At 38.6% G+C, this 25,334-nt stretch overlaps 1 protein-coding gene across 1 annotated transcript in view; it reads right to left on the reverse strand.

Moving 5' to 3' along the window:
• Positions 1–9,795: 9,795 nt before the first annotated feature.
• mcmdc2 (minichromosome maintenance domain containing 2) overlaps positions 9,796–25,334 on the reverse strand; it is a 55,162-nt gene continuing 39,623 nt past the window's right edge. Inside the window, exons 10-14 of the mRNA XM_073038011.1 lie at positions 25,159–25,325; positions 17,397–17,576; positions 14,046–14,188; positions 10,484–10,593; positions 9,796–10,319 (exon numbers count right to left, since the gene is read on the reverse strand). Of these exons, the coding sequence (XP_072894112.1) occupies positions 10,153–10,319; positions 10,484–10,593; positions 14,046–14,188; positions 17,397–17,576; positions 25,159–25,325 (767 nt within the window). The 3' untranslated portion in view covers positions 9,796–10,152. The remainder of the gene's footprint in view (positions 10,320–10,483; positions 10,594–14,045; positions 14,189–17,396; positions 17,577–25,158; positions 25,326–25,334) is intronic.

The raw sequence follows: 25,334 nt of genomic DNA on the forward strand, positions 1-25,334 counted from the left end.
ATCTGCCTTTGACATCGGGTGACACGGAGGCTTCGTTCTTACCAACCTTACGGCCCACTTTGGAATGCAACATGCCACTTTTTAAAAGATCTGATATTTCTACTTTCTCGGCAACAGATAGCACTTTACGCTCCCTCTTAGCCTTTGAGGAATTGCTTTGACCATCTAATTGCTTTTTAGGAGCCATTTTTTCACAGGAACAAAGTAGCGAATAAACGAGACGCGAGGCGAACAACGCTCGAACAACAAGTGCTGGAAGAGCACTTCCGTGTTTTCTTGATTCGCGGTTGGTTGAATTTGCGCATGCAGAACTTGCGGATAAGGAGGGCCGACTGTACATCTGACTTTAGTTCTCCCTCTGCCTATTGTCTTGCGAATCGGAATTTGCTGTTCTTGAAGCTTCACGAAAGTTTCCAGATGCAGTGATGAATCTAATGATGGTTCCAATAATTAAATCTTCCAACTCGACTTAACGTGAAGAATGAGATGTGCCATCGGAATCACATTTTAAATAATATTGCTTGCTGCAAAATAAAAGCAACATTATTGATTTTATTGTTTGGGGGGGCTCTCAATAGATTGCAATCATTATTGTTTTGCACAAACAAATTTAGCATATTATCTTAGAAAACCAAAAAGTATTCTTTTTTACTTTCGACCAATATTTAAGAGAACATGCTGTTGTTTTTGCGGAACTGAAAAGATCTGTCTTTCAGCAAGTCTTAATTGGAAACAGTGATACATCGCTCTGAGAGTTATGATTAAATGATGGATTCACATTATTTATTCAAATACAGTTGAGTGAATTGTGAGACTGATGATAGTTAGGAACTGGAGTAAATTTTGGATACAAATTTGTTTTCAATTGCAAGTGAGTTTATTTTAGTGTTTTTTTCCCTTAAATGAGCTATTTCCTGTTGAGGCCATGAAAATCAACATCCAAAAGTGCTTATATATACAAACTGTTCCATTTTCAGCAACTAAAATTTTAAATGCTGATAGTTGCCAACTGAGTGCCCATATTAGGGGTTGAATTTTCTGTCTGCTAAAAATGGACTGAAAATAAGACTACGACTAAAGCAAAGATACACAGCCAAGTGAAAATTGAAGTTTCTGAGCAACCTATTTTGCTAAAACAGCTGAGAAAACGGATCCAATCAAAGTGAATCTCTAAACCCTTTTTCAAATTGTTAACATAAATAAATTGAAATAAATATTTGTTCATTCAAATTTGGTTGGAAAGATCTGAGCATCGGAGCATATTACAAATGATCTTTGAAATCCTGAATGCCCTTGGGCTCTAAATAGCAATCCTGATTCAATTCTTGGGAATGATTTGAAGTGTCCAGTCTTAGATGGACCATATGTTAGTTCCTTTTTTTGCCAGGTTTTATCTATTATTTAGCACTAAAATCTTTAATAGACATGTTGTGGAAGCCAAACCTAGCATTCAGTTGAGGAGCAGTAGTAGGAGTAAGGAAGGTCTGACAGACTAACTTGCATTATTTTGTAAGGCAAGTGAACTTTGAACATGGATACTTACATAGAGCTGGCACAGTAGCTTTTGCAGAAACATAGTTGGGCGACGAGCAGGACTGGCAGCTCCATGTTCTGAGGTACGAATGTGACAAGTGTGATGGAAGGTGGGGAGAGGGAAAGGGGAGTTGATTTATTTTTAATTAGAGAGATCTTCACAGCAGTAATTTGGATATTCCTGGGGGAATCAAATAGATGGAACTCAAAAATAAAAAGGGAGTGATAATCCTGGTGGGATTGTACGATAGAAGCACGCTAAACCTGAACTCCTCCATCTCACTTTTAAAAGTCTCCCACTTGCCCCTGGTAGTCAGCAGAAATTAGAGGAGCAAATGTGTATGGAGAATACAGGTGGTTATAAAAACAAAAGGGTTGTAATAGATGGTGATTGTAACTTACCATGTTGATTGGGACTGCCATAGTCCAATGAGCTAGATGCGGCAGAATTTAAGTGTGTCTAGTAAAGTTTTTTTTTCAAGTGATGTATGGATGGCTGTAGTAAAAATGGGCCCACTATGGACCTCCTGTTGGGAAATGGGGTGATTCAAGTGTCTGAAGAGTACACTGGGACAAGTGAACACTATTCTATTAGTCTGAAAATAATCATGGAACAGTGTTAGACTGGACCATAATTTAAGGACCCATTTGGGGGCAGGTTAATTTTGAAAGCATTAGGCAAGAATGTGCAAAGATTGATTGGGGAGGATTGTTTGCAGATAAAGGGATGTTTGGCACGTGGGAATTTTTAAAAGTGAGAAGGGGAGAGTTCATTGTTGGCATGTTTCTGTTAGTGAGAAGGGCAAGGCTGGCAGGATCAGGGAACGCTGTTCAACAAGATATTGGGGCTCTGATCAAGTAAAAGGAAGCAGTGTCAGGTACTGGCAGCTGGGTTCAAGAGAATTATGCAATATTAAGGGTACACAAAAGAGATACAGGAGTGCAAAAGGAGAACATGAAATAACTTTGTAAGTTCAGGTAAAGGAGAATCCCTTAAGTATATTAAGAACAAAGAGTACCTAGGAATTTAATAGGGCCTCTTAAAGATCTCATTGGTCATCTATGTGTGGAGCTATGGGAGATGGGTGAGGTCTTAACTGAATATTACACATCTGTGGAGAAGGTTATAGAAGTGAGGGAATTCTTGAAAAGAGAATAGTGATGTCTTGGAACATATCCCAGTTACAAAAGAGGAGATGCTGGTAGCCTTGAACTGAATTAAGCTGAATAAATGTCTGGAGCCTGATCAGGGACATTGTGGGAAGGGAGAGAAGAAATTGCAGAGGCAACAACAGAGATATTTGTATCATTTTTAGCCTCGGGTGAGTTACCAAAAGACTGGCTACTATTGTGCTTTCATTTAGGAAGAAGTGCAAGGATAGGCTAAGGAACTACAGGCTAGTAAGTCTTGAGTTACTGGAAGGGATGATATGAGAAAGAGAGAGAAAATATATCTTCATTTGGAAAAGTAAGGACTGATGAAGGATAGCATGGTTTTGTCCTTCAAAAGTTGTGTCTCTTCAGTGTGATTGTTTTTTAAAGCCAAAAGGATTGATGAGGGTGTCTTCTTGGACTTTATCAAGGCCTTTGCATGGTCATATATGGAAAGTTAGGTCACATGGGATCCTGAGTGAGCTGGTTCAGTGGATCCAAAGTTGGCTTGGTGGAAGAAGTCGAAGAGCGCAAATGGAAGTGTGTTTTTCAGATTGAAGACTTTTGAAAAGCATTGTGCCACAGGGATCTCTGCTGGCTCCATTGCTGTTCATCATTAACGATTTGGATGAGAATGCATTTGGCATGCTTAGTAAGTTTGTAGATAACACCAAAATTGGTGGTGTTGTCGACAATTAAGAAGGTTGCCTAGCATTACAACAGCATCAATATCAACTGGGAGAATGTGCCATGGGATGATAGATGGAGTTTAATTTGAACAAATGTGTTATGTTGTTCTTTGTTAGGTTGTACTAGGGCAGACCTTGTACAGTATCCTGGCGAACAGAGAGACTGGGGAGTATAATTACATAGTTCCTTGAAAGTGGATATATAGGTAGACAAGGTCTTGAAGAAGGTATTTGGCATACTTGCTTTCATCAGTCAGGACACTTGAATACAAGAGTTGAGATGTCATGTTACATCTGTTCCACATGTGGACTATTGCATGTAATTCTGGTTATCTAGTTGTATGAAGGATCTTCTTAAGCTGTAAATGATGCAGAAGAGATTCACAAGAATGTTAACGTACTAGAAGGCAATTCTTCCAAGTTTGCCTCCATTTCCCCATAGAAAACAATATACTGAGCACAACACCTAGTCTAGTAAGCCTTCGCTAGAGTGAGAGTGGTTTATGTATGTAAAAAAAAATATGTAAGTATCAACATATTAATGGTTCAGGAACAAAATATCAGTGTTGCATGTGGCTCTATGTACACTTAAGCTCCCAGTGCACGTCCATCATCAGTACATCCAGCTGGTCAGTCTTTTAAATATATATTTTGTTACACTGAATCTGTTTTGTACCACTGCAATATTGATTATTAACTAAATTTCAAAGCATGGTGAATGTTAATAAGCTGTCAAAATTGTATGTCGAACATCATCAATCATGTTCATTTGACATCTTTTAGATACAAACTTTAGAGGATTAATTAGTGTAACGTTCAGTGATTCAAAATGTCAGTGGAGTTTCTTTTGTTCACTTCCCTACATGGCATTTGTTCTAGGCATGTGTAGAACAACAAAGACATTTCTACCTAGTTGCCAGCAATAACTCTGTACCATTGGTCATTCATTGGGTGGGTTCGTCCGGTAGGTATTTTTCTTTGCAATAGCAGGCTTCCTGTCCAGGTGATTAATTACAAAAGGGTTTGCTAATAACTGCTTACATTTAACCAGCTATGGCATGAAGGTACACCTGAATAATTAGGAATTGGGCACTAATTCCTGATTTTAAAGAAAGAATTCAGATACCGCTTTGTGGATAGCTTGAATATTTGACTGAGATAGAGAACTACTTACGCTGATCATAACACTTCTAAGTGTCACCTGTAGTGTAAACGTTGTTTAAAAATAATTATGCTTATTTTAGTATGTTTCAGACTCATTTGTCTCAAACACATTAATCAAAGAATTACATTTTATGATAAATGACTCTAATGTGGACAAATATTGACCATTTGCAAAGGCTAATCAGTAAACGTGGTATTTAGTTGTTGCTGCATTTCGATACTTCTGAACAGATTATCATTGAAATGACGTTAGACGAGTGATGATTTGAACATAGGTACATTTCCATGTATTTATAGGCTATTTTTTTTAAACCCATGTGCAGCTTTCGTTAAAACAAATTAGGATAAAATTGTTCATGAGCACATACAAAATGCTAGAGGAACTCTGTAGGTATCTATGGAAAACAATCAACACTTGGGGCTGAGAACCTTTATGAGGACCCTTCGTTAGGTCTTGGTTTGAAACGTCGATAGTTCATCATCCTCCATAGATACTGCCTGACCTGCTGCGTTCCTCCACAATTTTGTGTGTATTGCTCAAGATTTCCAGCATGTGTAGAATTTTTTATATCATTAAACTGTTAATTCCTCATTTTTGACATGGAGTCAGAGAGTCATAGAGAAGTACAGCACAGAAACAGGACCTTTGGCCCATCTAGTCCATGCCGAAACCATTTAGACTGCCTACTTCCATCAACCTCCATACCCCTGCCTTCTATGTACCTATCCAAACTTCTCTTAAACGTGAAAATTGAGCTCACCTGCACCACTTGTGTTGGCAGATTATTCCACAGTCTCATGACCCTTTGAGTGAAGAAGTTTCCTCCCATGTTCCCCTTGTACTTCTCACCTGCCCTGTCCTAACTGAGCAGATGTAGTTTACCTAGAGTTTTTTCTTTTTACTTGCTTTCTCTGATGGAAGCCTCAAAGAGCTAAAGCCTCAAGATCACCACTCTGACTCTGTTCACTCCAATGGCCGCTGCGCTTGCCCTGCCTTCCTTCAATTTGCTCTTGCTAATCAATTCTGAACACCAAATGGTTGCTGGTCAGAGCCCAGATAAACTGCTGCGACCTACTGCTACTTGTTTCTACTCAGTCAGTGGACCTGAGTGAATTTCCCACCTCTCAAGATTCTGAATTGGTCACTGGTCAGAGCTCAAATAATAATTTAGGCTCCACAAGGACTAGATTTAAGAGTGTTTCACTATGTTTTACTGTTATCTAATGTATGCAACAACCCAGCCAGAAATTAAATTGTATTTCACTTGAGCTTTGTTTATTGATTACAGCTCAATGTTCAACATATCATACCTTCTGTACTAACCAACAAGCTCCAAAACCTGGGCCCCTGCATTTCCCACTGCAATTGGATCCTTGTCTTCCTCATCAGGAGACCACAACAAGTGCAGATCAGAAATAACAACTCCTCCTCGCTGACAGTCAACACCAATACATCTCAAGGATGCGTGCTTAGTCAAATACTCTACTCTCTCTACACACACCAGTCTTTATCGAGGGATCAGCAATGGAAAGGGTGAGTAGTTTCAAATTCCTGGCTGTCAGTCCTGGGCCCAACATATTGATGCAATTACAAAGAAGGCTTGACAATGGTTATTCTTCATTAAGACTTTGAGGAGATTTGGTATGTCAACAAAAATTCACAAATTTCTACAGAAATACTATGGAGAGCATTCTAACTGGTTGCATCACCGTCTGGTATGGAGGCACAACTGCATAAAATTGTGGATCAGCCAGCTCCATCATTCTCCACCTTTGCAGAATTGAGGACATTTTTTAAAAGATGATGCCTCAAAAAGGTGGCATCCATCATTAAGGACTCCCATCACCCAGGACATGCCCTCTTCTCATTGCTGTCATCGAGAACGAGGTACAGGAGCATGAAGACACAGACTCACCATTTTAGGAACAGCTTCTTCTCCGCCATCAGTTTTCTGAATGGACAATGAATCCATGTACACTACCTCACAAATATTTTCCCTCTTTCTGCACTACTTATTTAATTTAAAGTTTATATATATATATATATATCTTATTGCAATTTATAGTGTTTTTATTATATATTGTACTATATTGCTGCCTAAAGACAAAATATTTCTCTATATGCCAGTGATTTAAAAAAAAAATGATTGAGATGTACCAAAGATGCATCATTATTTATATCACTTTCAGCATTTCCAGGATCTTTCCTGCTCTAGGTTATCTTTCATTTCTGGAAGTGTTACAATAAATGTTACAACTTTGAACATTGGCGTGGAATATCTTTTGCATTTATACCATTGATGTTTTTGCAAATCATTTATGTGCCTTAAAGTCAGTCCGTGAAAGCCTTTGAGCAAATTGTTTCTTTGTTACACTTGGTTTTTGAGAAGGGAAAGGAGAGGTTTGCAGACTCCACTTTTCACCCCAGCAATTCTGGTACATTGCAGTAAAAAGAGTGCTTTTTGAATATCTACTCTGACATCTTTTTAATGTATTTTTTTGGCATATTGGTGATTTAAATCATATTTTAAAATTAAAAGTTTGCAAGTTACTGTATCTGAAATGCATTATGGTGGTGATCTGATTAGAAACAAAATATTTTAAATCTGGTTTCAGCATTTTCTTTCCTTTGGCCTCATTCATGTTTATTCTAATGAGATAGGAAATGTACTTGTGCATAGCTAGGTATCTTCAAATTGGGGTAATGTTGGGTGGTCTCAGATTGAAGTTCAAGAGAGCATTCAAAAGGGGAAATGCCATGGATTCAAGAGATGACTAAGCGATGTTTTTACAGAAGAATATTTAAACAGTTTGTGCAAGTTAGAGTGATGCAACTTTCAGAAGTATTTAATACACTAACAACCCCCTGATGTAAAACAAAATGAAAAGAACAGTTGAAAGAAGAACATTGGATTATGCATTTTTCTGTCGTGTAGTTTCAGAGAAAAGTGCTTTGGATAAATTCTTGGTTCAGAATTAAAAAACTGTGTAGTGTTTTCTCCTTTAAATTGTAACCAAATGAAAATAAATCCATGTGACTTTAAAAGATGAAAAATCTGTAACTGTACAATGTGAGTGTGTCTGAGAGAGATACTGTATTTTATGGCTCTCTAAATGATGCTTGAAGATGAACGTAGGATCAGGCAGAATTGGGAGCATCCTTTTGAATCGAGGGGAAGTGGACAGTGAATTTGTGTGTGGAAGTTTCATTCTTTACTGTCTGTAGTTTTAGAAGTTATTCTAGTAATAAAAGTGGGAAGAGATTTCCTCCTGTACTACAAAGACATTTTACAAAGAAAATTACAAAACTAGAGAGATAACTGTCAATTTTCTTCAAAAACTTCGTTTAAGGTTTCCTAGGGTTTAGCTGATCATCCTCATTGGTTGGAGAGTAATTTTTGACACTGGTTCTTGAAATGGCCACACACTTGAATGTTTTTTTTGTTTCACCTGTTCCAGATATTTATACTTTAGATATTCATACAAGAAAAATACTTTCATTATCCCAGTAATTTTCTTTCACTTCATGTTACAAGGCTTTTGACTCAATGTACAACAGTGTCCATTCCAAATTTAATTCCATTAGAATCTTTTCCCCTTCCAGTTAAAAATGTATGATATACAAAAAATTGTAATTCATAATTGTATTTACAAGTCATGTTGTATAACATTGTCTCTATTTGATAATTAGCGGAAAGAACATTTAATTTTCAGATGAGGTTTTGATTATTCTGAAGGAAACCACCTACTTGTTTGATAATTGCAAAAACTTAAAACTTAAACCAACTGAGCCTGGTAAAGTATCTTGATGTTAATATGAAAATCTAATTTTGGGTTCACTAATGTTCTTTGGGGGTGGTGGAGTGGAGATATGTCTCTACCAGCTGGGGTGTAAGGTGCTTCTTCCCTCTGCTAGCCTACAGGCCTACAGGTTACCCTAGGGCAAGGTGTAGCACCTGATTAGCACCCCCCCCCCCCCCTTCCCGATCAGGGTCACATGAAGCTATGGGAGCAGGTGGTGGATGGTCGTATGAGTAGCTGGTGTATAACACAAGTCCTGCTTATGTGATCACTGACACTAGGCAGACAATCTCCAAAGAGTATTGATAATGGGTGGGGTCACCCATCTTGTAAACACACTGCCAAGAAAAAGGTAATGCCAATCCATTTTTGTGGAAAAATTTGCCAAGAACAATCATGGTCATGGAAAGACCATGATCGCTCATGTCAGACGACATGGCACATAATGAACAAACAAATATTCTTTGGGGACATTACCCAATCTGGCCTATGCTTGCTTCTAAAATACCATCTGAAATGCTTGGCAAACTGCACTGCTCAAGGCCAGTTTTGAATAGGTAATAAATGATGTCCTTCCCAGTAATTCATACATGAAAGAATTAGAAAGCCATATGAAATTAAAGGACTGAAGTTCATGCCTGGACAGCATCCCACAGCCAAGTTGCTGGAGGATGTTCACAGAAAATTTCAGTCTCACGGAAGCAATGGCCCTGATTACTTTTGTATATTCATACAAACAATCCTGTATTCATTCACTCCTTTAAAAAAAAAATACACCTTGCTGGTCTTTTTGTCACACACACAACACAGGGTCTGACAATTATTGAGATCGTAACAGAAAATATTAGAAATCACATTTTAAGTTGCAGAGAAGGTGGTGAGAGAGATGGGTAGGACAAAGGCGTTACCTTAGACAGTGAAGTCACTGTGGTTTAAGATGCAGCATTCCTCTAACCCTGTAGGTCAACGGAGAGAGTGGGAAGATAAGAATAGGGCTATAAAACCTTTAGAAGGTGATTTATGTTGTAGGTGCTGGTATTTCAACTGTAAGGTAAACAGTATAAATTATCCCTACAAAGGCTGAAATTTGGAAACCGAGCTTGATTGAAACTTGAGCATCAATATCATGAAACTGTAGAAAAATATATATTTTTATAGCCTACTAGTCCTTCTATGTTTTATAGAAGCAGGGCAGCACAAAGTATTTGCCACAAAACTAGAATTGACACCATTTGCTAGAATGATCAATATTACTGAACACAAGGAGAGATGGCTATAGTCCACCCAGTTTGCAATGGCAGAAGATTGCAGAAGTAAGCAGATTAAGTACTTTGTGTTTATTCTTGCAGTTTATTTGTTTGATTAGAAAACTATTCTGTAGCACAGATTTTTAAAAGAACTAATTGAAAATTAAAATAAAATAAGTGCACTTGTTTAAAGCAACTGAAGATCAACACAATAACCTGTTTTCTAAATCCCATTACAAATTTCTTTTCCAAACTTCAGTCTTTAAAAATAATCAAATTGGAACATTACATTCAATACCAAACATTAAAATATTAATAATTTTGTCTCAATTCATTTTAATGTGATTGAATAATAAATAATAGCATTTATTTTTGTAATGCTGTTATATAATGCAATATAATAAAAGCTTCTTTTGACAATATGCTTGTCAAGTTATTTTGTGAAGATATTTTAAAATTGTTGGTATTTATTACATTTTAACATTTGCAAAACAAGTTTTAGTAAAATGTAACATAATATTGATCAGCAGATTCCTAGTACAATGCAGATAAATTTCTGTTTCAAATTATTCTTCAGCAAAATGCAAAGACATCCCAGGGGCATATGTTAAGCAGAACTGTAATAGTTGTTGATGGAATTGTGCCAAATGTATATCCCTTTGATTTAAGCTGTGCTCATCACACCGATCAAATGGAAATATTGCATTGGGAGACACGCAGAGCACAGAAGCACCTACAGAAAATAATATAAATTAATTCAGTATATTATTAGGAATCACGTCCTGCTACCTTTTTCAGTATCCAAGACCTTATTCAAACCTACAAATTGCATTATTCTTTTCAGATTACAATTTAGAATTGATATTCTTGTTCAAATGTACTCTTTGTTATCTTTACCATGTCGTGCAGTAATGGAAATCTCGTATAGTAAAATCGCAATGACAGCATCTTGTTCCAGTACTTTGTCTCTCAGACTGAGTTTGGTATGTGCTTCAGATAAAGACATTCTGGCAATTTGGAAAAAGATTGAGAAATTTCAAACATAAATTATCTAGATGTTGCTCCAGTGAAAATGAAAATATCTGCACATTCACAATTAACCTTTCCACCATTTATTTTTAAAAGTGCAATGAACAAGTAGCAGTGAATGCAGTTTATTGTTTAATTATAATATGCAAGAACAAACTAATGTACTTACAATTTAATTTTTCTTAAACTTTTATATATATTTTGAAATTGGATTTAGGCTCTTCTCTCATTCAATAATCCCAATCTCAAATGCAACAAAATTTCCAATATATCTGCAGCCTCAGCAGGAATCACAGCTATACATGCTTTGACATCAGCACTTAAATCATTTCATTTTTAAAGCATGTTTTTCAGTCTCGAGCCGAGGATCTATGTCTCAACTTTGGGTAATACTATTTCAAGAGATACCAAATTCCTAAGTGCCAATCAATTGACTTATCGGGCGAAGGTTAAGTAGTTTCTCACACTAAATGCATTATTTTTGTAACACTGTTATATAATAGGATATAATACTTTTGACAATAACCTTGTCAGGTAATTTGTGAAGATATTTTAAAATAAGTTTATATGCAGTATAAACTTGCTTTAACAATCATATGCAGTAGAACTAATCTTGTGTTTGGCATCTAACTCGATCAATGGTTTGCAGTCTGAGGCCTGGGCTTGGAACATGAGCTGCTACAGTTAAGGGTTTGGTCAGTGGGCCGGAATGTGAATAAGATTCAATGCTGGGGTCTGCAGTGCTTCTATGTTTTGACAAGCTGAAATTCCAGCTGAAGCTGTCCAGATTCTATTTCTTACTATATTTAAATTCATCAGAGCTTTACTGCTCTCTTTAATTTCATCATTTTCACTGAAAAAAAGTATGTAACATGTTAAAAAATGTGTTGAGCTATTTCATATGAATAACATCTGATAGTCCAGAAAATTTGCTAGTCTGAAGTGAGATTAGATTAGATTCAACTTTATTGTCATTGTGCCGAGTACAGATACAAAGCCAATGAAATGCAGTTAGCATCTAACCAGAAGTGCAAAGAATAGTGTTATTTACAAAATAACTGTGAATACTGGTTAGCGCTGTGATGTGAGGTTCAGCAGGGTCACAGCCTCAGGGAAGAGGCTGTTCCTGTACCTGCTGGTGCAGGAGTGGAGGCTCCTGTAGCACCTACCGGATGGGAGGAGAGTAAAAAGTCCATGGTTAGGGTGAGATGCATCCTTGATTATACTTTTTGCCCTGCCCAGGCAGCATTTATGGTAGATGTTCTCAATGGTGGGCAATTGGGTGCCGATAATCCGCTGGGCAGTTTTCACCACCCGCTGGAGTGCTTTGCGGTCCGATACGGGACAATTGCCATACTACACTGAGATGCATTTGGTGAGTATGCTCTCAATGGTACAGCGGTAAAAGTCCGTCAGTATCCTGGGACAGAGGTGAGCTTTCTTGAAGCTCCGCAGGAAATAAATGCGCTGTTGTGCCTTTTTGATCAGGATGGAGGAGTCCAGGGACCAGGTGAGATCCTCGGAAATGTGGACACCAAGGAATTTGAAGCTTGATATACACGCTCCACTACAGCTCCATTGATGTAAATGGGGATGTGAGTGTGGCTCCTAGCATGCCTGAAGTCCACAATGATCTCCTTGGTCTTCTGGGTGTGAAGGGCCAGGCTGTTGTCGGCACACCACGCGGCCAGGTGCTGGACCTTGTCCCTGTAGGATGTCTTCTCATCCTCTCTGATCAGGCCAACCACCGTGGTGTCGTCTGCGAACTTAATTATGGAGTTAGAACCATGAACAGGAATGTAGTCATAGGTGAAAAGGGAGTACAGAAGAGGGTTCAGCACATAGCCTTGAGGCATGCCAGTGTTCATGGTGAGAATGGAGGAGGAGAGGTTGTCTAACTTAACAGATTGGGGTCTGTTAGTCAGAAAGTCCAAGGTCCAATTGCAGAGGGATGAGCTGATACCAAGCTGGCGAAGTTTGGCGATCAGCTTGGAGGGGGTCACAGTATTGACTGCTGAACTAAAGTCGATGAACAGCACTCTGATGTAAGAGTTGGGGCTGTCCAGGTGGGTCAGGGCAGAGTGAAGTGCCGTGGAGATGGCATCCTCTATTGACCTGTTGGTGCAACAGGCAAATTGAGGGGGGTCCAGGGTAGTGGGCAGACAGGATTTCAGATGTGATAGAACCAGTCTCTCAAAGCACTTTGCAATGATGGGGGTGAGTGCAACTGGGCGGAAGTCATTCAGGCCCGCGGCACTGGCACGATGGTGGCGATCTTGAAGCTTGTGGGGACAACTGCCTGGGCCAGGGACAGATTGAAAATGTCTGTGAAGACCCCGGCCAACTGCCCTGCACAGACTCCGAGCACACGGCCAGGTATTCCATCCGGACCAGCTGCCTTCCGTACATTCACCCTGCTCAGGGTGGCACAAACATCGGAGCTGGAAAGTGAGAGAGGCAGTTCACCAGGTGGGAGATCCACTTTGAGGGTGACCTTGTTCTCTTGGTCAAAGCGAGCGTAGAAGTAATTGAGCTCATCAGGGAGGGAAGCAGAGCTGGAAGGGGGCACAGTAATAGGTGGTTTGAAGTCTACAATGACCTGTATGCCATGCCATTTGCATGGGGGGGGGGGGTCTGAGGAGTTGAAATGCTCCTCGATTCTCTGTTTGTATATGTGCTTAGCCTGAGAGATTCCCCTCCTCAGGTTGGCCCTGGCTGAGCTGTAAGCCTCCTGGTCTCCAGACCTGAAGGCTGAATCTCTGGCTTTGGGCAGGAGGCGAACCTCTCTGTTCATCCATGGTTTCTGTTTGGGGAAAACTTTTATTTGTTGTTGTAATGTCACACTATTTATACACTTGTTGATGTGCTCAAGGACAGAGTTGGTATACAAGTCAATGTTAATCTGAGAGGGCTTTAATGTCATTAGTAGGTTGGAAACATAGTGCTAATTATAGTACAATTTAACAGTAAAATCTCTTTTGGGACAAAAAAAAACAGAAAATGAAATGCTTTTGTATATATGTGAAAACAGATTATCTGTTTATTAAAAAGACAATTGCCCTGGAAGATATCACACTGGACCTGCTTCATACTTCCAGCATTTTATGTTTTATTTCAGATTTTCACTATTTAGGTTATTTTGTGTTTGGATTAGCACATTGCAATTTATAGAAATTTGTCTTGTAAGCATGTTGCGTACCTACATTACCATACCTTGAGGAAAAAGCTCTTCATTAGCTGCACAGTACTTGGGGGGTATTCCAAAGGGCCATTAGAAGATACAATATAAATGTTTTTCTATTTATCTTGCATATATAGTGTGTACCTGCAGTATAAACTTGCTTTAACAATCTGTTTTTAATGTAGTAAGGACAATGTAGATCATTTTGCTAAATATTAATAGTTAATAACTTTAAAATAAAGTACTCACAATGTTTTCAATGCAGTTGTAGAAATTTTAGATCCATGAACAGGATCAGTTCGAACTCTCCTGCTTGCAGTGTAATACCCCTGAATAAGTCTTTCTGCTTTGATAGTAAGTGCAACTTCCTGATTTCTGGCAAATGCTAATAGCTGATCAAATATATTTTAGGTTAGTAGTTACAGTCATTCATAGACTGATTTAAAGAGCTGATTCACAGATACTTTTTTGTCACTGTATAATTATTAGAAATAGTGTAATTAAGTACTAATGATACATAAATCAATTTCAGTGTTGTGTTTTTCATTTAAATTGATTGCTTTCTTCATTGTAATGCACATAAAATGTTGTAGGAATTCAGCAGGTCAGGCAACTTATATGGAAAGGAATAAAATGTCGACACTCAGGCCGAGACCCTTCATCAGGACTGGAAAGGAAGGGGGAAGAAGCCAGAATAAGAAAGTGAGGGAGGGAAAGGAGTACAAACTGTTAGTTGATACGTGAAGAAAGGTGAGGAGAAGTGAAGAGGTAAGAGGGGCAAAATAGGTTATGGAAAAAGAGAGATGGGGAGGGAGAAATTGAAATTGGTGTTCATGCTGTTAGGCCATCAGATTGGAGGCTAGCCAGATGGAATATGTGGACCTGACATGGTGTTCCCTCAAACCCTGTGGGAGGCAAGTGAGGAAATTGCAGAGGCCCTAGCAGAGATATTTAAATCATCCTTAGCAACATGTGAGTACAGCACAGAAACAGTCCCTTCAGGCCATCTGGTCCATGCACCAAAACCATCGCCCTCTATACCCCCTACCATCCATGTACCTATCCAAACTTAGAACATTGTAATCAAGCTCACATGTGCCACTTGTGCTGGTTGCTCATTCTACACTGTCATGACCCTTTGAGTGAAGAGGTTTCCCCTCATGTTTGCCTTAAACTTTTCACCTCTCACCCTTAATCCATGACTTCTAGTTGTAGTCCCACCCAACCTCAATGGGAAAAGCCTACTTGCATTTACCCTGTCTATACCCATCATAATTTTGTATACCTCTATCAAATCTCCTTTCAATCTTTAATGTTCCAAGGAATAAAGTCCTAATTTATTCAAACTTTCTTTATAACTTGGGTCCTCCATACCCGGCAACATCCTTGTAAAATTTTCTCTAGAGGTACCAGATGGTTGGAAAGTAACTAATGTGGCTCACCTGTTTATAGGTTGTTGAGCCTGACATCAGTAGTTGGAAAGTTATTGGAAGACATTACAAGGAACTAGATATGAGTATTTGGATAGACATGGACTGATAAGGGATAGTCAGCATGGCTGTGTACATGGTAGGTCGTGTCTAACCAATCTTATAGAGTTTTTCAGGAAAGTTGATGTAGACAAGGTAGTGAATGTTGCCTACGTGGACTTTAGCAAGGTATTTGACAAGATCCCGCATAGGAGGTTTAGTCACTCAGCATTCAAGATGAGGTAGTAAATTGGATTAGACATTGGCTTTATGGGAGAAGCCAGAGAGTGGTAGTAGAGGGTTGCCTCTGTAACTGGAGCAACATGACTAGTGGCGTGTCACAGGGATTGGTGCTGGGTCCGTTGTCTGTCATCTATATCATCGATCTAGATGATAATGTGGTTAACTGGATCAGCAAATTTGTGGATAACACTAAGATTGGGTGTGTAGTGGACAGCGAGGAAGACTATCATGGTTTACAGCAGGATCTGGACCAGCTGGAAAAATGGGTTGAAAAATAGCAGATGGAATTTAATGCAGACACGTGTGAGATGATGCATTTTGGTAGGACCAGCCAGGGTAGTTTCTACACGGTGATTAGTTGGGCACTGAGGAATGCAGTAGACAAAGGGATCTAGGAATACGGGTCCATAATTCATTGGAAGTGGCGTCACACTTTTTTTCCTAAAATTTAAGCCTCATTGCAACCAGTGCAATAGTTCTTTTGTAAATTGATTTTACACTAACAAAATCTCAATAGTCAGCCCATATTCAGTTTGTTCAAACTCCTAGGCGCTGCATTGAATTGATCTTATATTTACTTATTAACAAATAATTAGTATTAATATACAATACTTTGTCACATTTTACACCTTTTCAAAATTAATTCTCATAGTGTAAAGATAATCAATCATGAACTTTTATATGAACAAAGCTAAACAAGTTGCAATACAAATGATCAGACAATTTTGCATAGGACCCTAAAGTAAATTGGCCTGATCATAATTCTTACAATGCCATTCTGTTGTATCCTTTCTCAATAGTTATTTTTTTAGTTTTTGTTTTCTTGTTCCTACATTCATCTACACAGACCTAGCTTCATGTCAAACTGAGATAGATGTTGACAATGACTATGGGAGGTAATTCCAAGAATTAAAGTTGGCCATCTTATAAAGGCCAGTTGGATTTGTATTAGGAATTGGATAGTTTAACAGCATTGGGACCATTCTTGGGTCCATGAGGGTCAATTGTTATGGGAAAAATTTCTGAGGCCAGATGCAGCAGTAATATTTCTCTTAACATCAAGATAGGACAGACTGCCATTGGTCTTTATTTATCCCCGCTATCGTTGGTTGTTTCCATTCCATCCCTAACTCTATTACTGCCAAATATGTCCTACTTCCTGGTTGACTTATTCCCACTGTTCCTATAATTCCAACAACAGTTACAAACATTGATTTATCCATATGAGGCCTGACTCAACAGTAGCAGTCAGATTGAAGCCTGTTCCAGAACATAGTTCAGGCTTCTAGACACTGGCTTCTGTGAGATTTGATGTACAAATTTGGTGCTTATTTCTAGCAACATTTCTTTTCAAAAATGAATTAGAGCATTGACACTTTTCCATAAAATATTATTAATAAAGAAGGAATTTTTTTTGAGAAATTGTTTTAGAGCCAAATCCAAAATAGAAATTGAGAAAAATTAAAACAACAAGATGATGAAAATTTGAATTAAAAGCTGAATATGCTGGGGGGATAAAGTCATGTCAACAGCATCTCTAGGAGGAAAAGCTAAGTTAAGGTATTGGACTGAACATTCTTACTTAGAACTTTTCTAACAAAGAGGCAACTTCTCAGGTGAGGAGTCTGTTTCTTGTTCTGTTGATGCTACCTGATCTGCTGAATGTTTTTAACGATTTTTATTTTTTGTTAATTAATATTTAGAAATACCATATTCCTCTTACAGTTGCTCTCTAATGTTTCCTTTATGATCATTACAGCTGTATTATGCAGAAGGTGAAAAGGATGTAAAACGAAGAAACAGTTGTTATATGTGATTTTAAAAGCACATGGAGTAGCAAAGTATATTCTATTTAACGTAACTATCTTGTCTACGTTCTCGTATATACCTCTTCATAGTCCTGTGTTGTAAACTGCTGTAGTGCTGGATAAAGGGCTTTGCCTTGGTGCATGGCTTCATTCAGTTTATGCTGTACTAGATGCATAGGAGATTGATAATTGGAAGAGTCACTGCAGTAAATCATTAAATCAAAGCCATCAACCAGATTAGCTGGAACTGAATTTAAGTCCTAAAGTTATGGAAACCAAACAAAAAATCACAACATATTGTTAATCAAGGGAAGGTGTAATGATAGAACAGGTGTTTGTGTTGATATAATTATATTTCCATTTGAAAATATAGTTATAACAGGGTCCAACTTGCTGGAAACATGGTACCATTTTTCTGACCATTCTAATTATTAATCCACATTTCATGCAACCAAATCAATAAATGGGACCTAATGAATAAATGTTAATTTAAATGAGTTCAAGGGGATTCCCAACACTACGTCCACCTCTGTGTACTGAATTACCATCGATCTCTTTTACTACACTTGATGACTGAAACAACATATTATGAATTATCATATACATAATTTTATTAAGAAGGTAGGTGGCCTGGTTAGTAATTTTGCAGAAGCTTGTATGGTGTTCCCCCCCCCCCATTACAGAGGAGTTACCCCCTAGAAAACACTATATGCAAATCCATATCTTCCCCCCCCCCCCCCCCATTGAATCCCAAGATATGAGGAGATGTATTCTTATGGGAAGTTTTTCTCTCATCAGTAAATCTTGTTCTTTGTGAATATGTTATGGTTGAATGAAAAATTAGATAGGATGTACTTAGGAGTATTGTGTACTTCTTAACACCACATTACAGAAAATACACGATGATGATAGAGAGATGCAGAAATAAATCAGTAAGTATGTTTGGAGGTCTTGAGTTAGAAGGAGTGTTTGGATAGGAAGGGTTTGTTTAACCTGAAGCAAAAGAGACTGCGAGGTGACATAATAAAGAAATATAAAATTACGAAAGGCATAGACAGAGTAGATGACCAGAGTCTATTTTGTATGCTAAATGGATCTAAAATTACAGGGCAGAGATTTAAGGTGAGAGAGAAGATTTAAAGGGGATATGAGGAGTAAACCGTTCATCCCAAGAGTGTTATCTGGAGTGAGCTGCTCGAGGAAGTGATGGAGGCAGCAGAGGCACAACATTTATGAGGCATCTGGACAGGTACTTGGATGAGCAGGTCAGAGAGATATGGAATTAATACAGACTAATGGGATGGGTATAGACATGATAGTCAGCATTGATTGTTGGCTGAAGGGCCTATTTTTACGCTGTACAATTTTGTGACATTTAAAAAAAGCCTAAAATACCAATCTGCTCGTTTTATTGACGAGTAAAAGAGTTAAAACAATAGGTAGAAAATAGTAACCAGTTTAATTTTTTTTAAAAATACTAGTGTCTTGGGTACTGCAGCCCTAATATGTTTGTGCAGTCTCTGACTGCAGTTACTTCAACTCCCTACTGTTAAAGTATTGGCGCAAGGCCAGATGCCATGGTGGATATACTACCCTCAAAATTTATAAATAGGAGGTATGATTCATGAAAGCAGTTGCTGAATTAGTGTAAAAAGAGCCAAGCCACATCAATGATAGCATAGAACTCATATTAGTGATGCCACCTATCCATTTAACATCTTGTCCTATACTGAGTCAATGAAATTGTAATTAACTCTGAATGCAATACTTTAAAAAGCTTCCAAACTGTACACATCTTGCTCAACCTTTATTTCATTCAATAAATGTTACATGATGCAACAGTATATCTCATATTTAAATTTTATACTGTGATAACCTTTTGTCCCATTCACTTGTTTTACTAGCTCTAGCTCATTTATCCCTGTGATTGGTAACAAACATTATTTTCCATATACTAAGATGTTAATTTCATTTCAAACTCTGTGTCTGCACCAAACAACACAAGCCATGAAAAAAGACTACCTTAAAATGGACTAAGAATAGATTCAGTCCATTTAATCCTTACTTTGTATTCAACCATGAAATTAAAGCTCGAAAAATGAGCTGATTAGAGAAAATGTGGATTTTCTCTTTAATTTCCTTCTTTTATTTTTAGGACCTTGAATTACTAGCACTGTCTGCATTTATTGCCCAGAACACATTCCTTCTGTGGAAAGCATTCCCACAGTACTACTGGGAAGGGAAAGATGTGAATTCCTTTGGATCAGGCCACATTTTAACATAAACAGATAATTACACCAAAATTGTAAAAGAGAACGCTCACTGGAAGGCACGCTGTTACAGTGGTAAAACTCATGTTTGTGTTCACAAAATCTTAAATTCTTAATTCCAACTAAGATATCCTAGGAATGCATTATGCAAACACGAAGTGCTTTTCTTTTGGGAAAGGCAGCACAAATGAAAGAAACTGGGCATATGGAGTAGTTTTCTGAATGAAACACCCAAAAGCATGAATTCTCTGGATATTCTATTCAGAACATATTTTAAGATTTGTCTACAGGTTCTTGTTTGCAACAGCCACACTTCTCATCTTTTCACATATGGTTCCACAAGTCCAAGTAAATAAAGCTTCAGTGAAAAAAATTATAAAAATTCTGTGCAAAACAGCTCCGTGAAAGATGTTTTTGATCCACCCTTAGCTTGAAAGCATATGCAGCACTCACCAACAATTCTCTTCCTGTTCAGTTAAAACCAGATGGTAGGAATTAGGTTTATGGTTTAAAATTATCTTTATTTCACACTTGCCATGAAACTGAGGATGAAACATTTCCTCTGTAAATCATTACATACCATTTAAAAAAAAAAATGCACAAAATGCTGTAAATATTCAGCATCTGTGGGGATTTTTTTCTTTAAAACTGAGTGACAAAATATGTTTAGCGACAGAGACGGGAGAATATCTGTGAATGTGTGGAAATCAGAGGTAGTTTCAAAAGATTCAACTTGAAAGATCTTCCATCTTTCATTTGTGCCTTTTACAAAATGACTTACAAAACTCACTATTCTAAACCTACAAGCTGGCTTTTAGAGCAGCTTGTGGTTTTTCCCATTAGGGGATCAGCTATTCTGTATTGGATGTTGTGTAATGAACCAGAATTGATTAGAGACCTTTAATTAATTAGAAATTAAAGGAATCCTTAGGGGGCAGTGATCATAATATGATAGAATTCACCCTGCAATTTGAGAGGGAGAAGTTACAGATGTATCCATATTGCAATGGAGTAATGGGAATTACAGAGGCCTGAGAGAGGAGCTGGCCAAATTTGTTTGGAAGGGGATACTAGCAGGGATGATGGCAGAGCAGAAATTGCTGGAATTTCTGGGAGCAATTCCTAAGGTGCAAGATAGATACTTCCCAATGAAGAAGTTTTCTAAAGGTAGGATGATACAACTGTAGCTAACAAGGAAAGTCAAAACCAACATAAAAGCGAGAGAAATCATAAGACAAAGGAGTAAAAGTTGGCCATTCGGCCCATCGAGTCTGCTCCACCATTTTATCATGAGCTGATCCATTCTCCCATTTAGTCCCACTCCCCCGCCTTCTCACCATAACCTTTGATGCCCTGGCTACTCAGATACCTATCAATCTCTGCCTTAAATACACCCAATGACTTGACCTCCACTGCCACCCGTGGCAACAAATTCCACAGATTCACCACCCTCTGGCTAAAAAAATTTCTTCACATCTCTGTTCTGAATGGGCGCCCTTCAATCCTTAAGTCATACCCTCTCATACTAGACTCCCCCACCATGGGAAACAACTTTGCCACATCCACTCTGTCCATGCCTTTCAACATTCGAAATGTTTCTATGAGGTTCCCCCCTCATTCTTCTAAACTCCAAGGATACAATCCAAGAGCGGTCAAAGGTTCCTCATATGTTAACCCTCTCATTCCTGGAATCATTTTTGTGAATCTTCTCTGAACCCTCTCCAATGTCAGCACATCCTTTCTTAAATAAGGAGCCCAGAACTGCACACAGTATTCCAAGTGAGGTCTTACCAGTGCCTAATAGAGCCTCAACATCACATCCCTGCTCCTATACTCTATTCCTCTAGAAAGGAATGCCAACATTGCATTCGCCTTCTTCACCACCGACTCAACCTGGAGGTTAACCTTAAGTGTATCCTGCACGAGGACTCCCAAGTCCCGTTGCATCTTAGAACTTTGAATTCTCTCCCCATTTAAATAATAGTCTGCTCGTTTATTTCTTTTACCAAAGTGCATGACCATACACTTTCCAACATTGTAATTCATTTGCCACTTCTTTGCCCATGCTCCCAATCTATCCAAATCTCTCTGCAGACTCTGTTTCCTCAGTACTACTGGCCCCTCCACCTATCTTTGTATCATCAGCAAACTTAACCACAAAGCCATCTAGTCCATAATCCAAATCATTGATATACAACATAAAAAGAAGCAGCCCCAACACGGACCCCTGTGGAACACCACTGGTAACTGGCTGCCAACCAGAATGGGATCCCTTTATTCCCACTCTCTGTTTCCTGCCAATCAACCAACGCTCTATCCACGTATGTAACTTTCCTGTAATTCCATGGACTGTTATCTTGTTTAGCAGCCTCATGTGCGGCACAGTGTCAAAGGCCTTCTGAAAATCCAAATACACAACATCCACTGCATCTCCCTTGTCTAGCCTACTTGTAATTTCTACAAAAAATTGCACTAGGTTTGTCAGGCAGGATTTTCCTTTAAGGAAACCATGCTGAGTTCTGCCTATCTTGTCATATGCCTCCAGGTATTCCGTAACCTTATCCTTGACAATCGACTCCCAACAACTTTCCAACCACCGATGTCAAGCTAACAGGTCTATAATTTCCTTTTTGCTTCCTTTCCCCCTTCTTAAATAGCGGAGTGACATTTGCAATCTTTCAGTCCTCCGGAACCAGGCCAGAATCTATTGACTTTTGAAAGATCATTGTTAATGCCTCTGCAATCTCCACTGCTACTTCCTTCAGAACACGAGGGTGCATTCCATCTGGTCCAGGAGATCTATCTACCCTCAGACTATTGAGCTTCCTGAGTACTTTCTCTGTCGTAATTGTGACTGTGCACACTTCCCTGACACTCTTGAGTGTCTGGTATACTGCTGATGTCTTCCTCAGTGAAGACTGACGCAAATACTTTTTAAGTTCTTCCGCCATCTCCTTATCTCTCATTACAATTTCTCCAGCATCATTTTCTATCGGTCCTATATCTACTCTCACCTGTCTTTTACTATTTATATACTTGAAAAAGTTTTTGGTATCCTCTTTAATATTATTTGCTAGCTTCCTTTCATAGTTCATCTTTTCCCTCTTAATTACCTTCTTAGTTTCCTTTTGAAAGCTTTTAAAAACTTCCCAATCCTCTGTCTCCCCACTACTTTTTGCTTCCTTGTATGCCCTCTCCTTTGCTTTTACTTTGGCTTTGACTTCTCTTGTCAGCCACGGTTGCATCCTTTTTCCATTCGAAAATTTATTTTTTGGAATATATCTGTCTTGCACCTTCTTCACTTTTCGCATAAACTCCAGCCACTGCTGCTCTGCTGTCCTTCCCACTAGAGTCCCTTTCCAGTCAACTTTGGCCAGTTCCTCTCTCATGCCAAGAGTGAGGACATATAATAGAACAAAAATTAGTGGGAAGTAAGAGGATTGGGAAACCAACAGAAGACATCTAAAAAAGTCATAAAGAGAGAAAAGATGGAATACGAAGGTAAGCTAGCCAATAATATTAAAGAGGATACGAAAAGTTTCTTAAGTATAGAGAGTGATAGAGAGGCGAGAGTAGATATCGCACCGCTGGAAAGTGATGCTGGAGGGGTAGTAATGGACAAACTGAATAAGTATTTTGCACCAGTTTTTACTGTGGAAGATACGAGCAGTATGCCGGAAGTTCAAGAGTGTCAGGGAGCAGAAGAGAGTGAACTTTGCCATTACTAAAGAGAAGGCACTTAGGAAACTGAAAGGTCTGAAAAATCATCTGAACCAGATGGTCTACATAGTGGGGTTTTGAAAGAGGTGGCTGAAGAGATTGTCAAGGCATTAGTAATGATCTTTCAAGAATCAATAGATTCTAGCATGGTTCTGGAGGACTGGAAAATTGCAAATGTCACTCCATTCTTTAAGAAGAGAGAGGGACAAATGAAAGGAAATTATAGGCCAGTTAGTTTGACCTTAGTGGTTGGGAAGATGTTGGGGTTGATTGTCAAGGATGTGGTTTCATAGTCCTTAGGGGTACATGATAAAATAAACCGAAGTTGCCATTGTTTCCTAAGTGAACATGTTACCTGACAAATCTGTTGGAATTCTTTGAAGAAATAACCAGCAGGACAGACAAAGAAGAATCAGTGGATGTTGTGTACTTGGATTTTCAGAAGACCTTTGACAACATACTGTACATGAGGCTGCTTAATATGTTAAGGGCCCATTGTATTACAGGAATGATGCTAACATGGATAGAGCATTGGCTGATTGGCAGAAGCCAAAGAGTGGGAACAAAGGGGGCCTTTTCAGCTAGGCTGACTAGTAGTGTTCCACAAGGGACTGAGTTGAGACCACTTCTTTTTACGTTATATGCCAATGATTTGTATGACGGAATTGATGGCTTTGTGGCCAAGCTTGTGACGATACAAAGATAGGTGAGGGCAGGTCGTGTTGAGGAAGCAGGGGGCCTCAGAAGGACTAAGATAGATTAGGAGAATGGGCAAATAAGTGATAGATGGAATATATTGTCAGGAAGTGTATGGTCATGTACTTTGGTCGAAGATTAAAAGTGTAGACTATTTTCTAAATGGAGAGAATTTGTGAGTCTTTGTGTAGGATTCCTTAAAGGTAATTTGCAGGTTGAGTTGGGGGTGAGGAAAGCAAAGTTAGAATTCATTTTGAGAGGATGAGGATATAAAATAAGGATGTAATATTGAGGATTTATAAGGCACTGGTAGGGCATCTTTGGAGTATTGTGAGCGGTTTTGGGCCCCTTATCTAAGAAAGGATGTGCTGACGTTGGAGAGGGTTCAGAGGAGGTTCACGAGAATGATTTCAGGAAAGAAAGGCTTATCATATGAGGAGTGATTTAAGGGCTCTAGGCCTGTACTCAATGGAATTCAGAAGAATGAGGGGGTATCTCTTTGAAACTTATTGGAAGTTGTAAGGCCTCGATCGAGTGGATGTGGAGAGGACATTTCCTATGGTGGGGGGGGGGGGGGGGAGTCTAGGACCAGGGGGCACAGCCTCAGAATAGAGGGAGATCCATTTAGAACAGAGATAAGGAATTTCTTTAGCCAGAGAGTGATGAATCTGTGGAAGTCGTTGCCACATGCAGCTGTGGAGGCCAGGTAATTGGGTATATTTAAGGCAGAATTTGATAGGTTCTTGATTAGTTAGGGCATGAAGGCAGGAGATAGGGCTGAGAGGGAAATAGATCAGCTGTGATGAAATAATGGAACAGAATTGATGGGCCAAATGGTCCAATCTGCTCCTATAATCTTATGGTCTTGTAACACTCTTGACCTTACAGTAAACACTCCCCCTTTCTCTCCTGACTTCCATTATATCAGACAATCCTTTATATTTTCTTATTTTCTTTTGTATTTTAAAATATGTTTTACCCCCATCTATGTCCAGTACTTCAGTCCATAGATATTGCCTAAACATTTACTAATTTTTATTTAGTTTCAAGTGTGTATGTCTGCAAATTTTTTTAAATTTAAGAGCTCAATATTTTCAACTTACCTTTTTAAAAAGTCATGTCTTCTTGAATGGAAATTATAAAACCTTTGTCTTACCACTGCTCCGATTACAGCATCTTCTTGCTGGCTAGCTTTCTTTGGCTGTGTGTTAACATCAACGAAAGCCCAGAAATTACATTGGACTGGGAAGGCCATCTGCTGATCAACAGCTTCTCCAAACTTTTTTCCAGGAATAAATACTGCGATATTCCTAGTCTCCAAAACTAACACAC

Source organism: Hemitrygon akajei, chromosome 1, assembly GCF_048418815.1.
Source record: "Hemitrygon akajei chromosome 1, sHemAka1.3, whole genome shotgun sequence".
Classification (NCBI taxonomy): Eukaryota; Metazoa; Chordata; class Chondrichthyes; order Myliobatiformes; family Dasyatidae; genus Hemitrygon; species Hemitrygon akajei.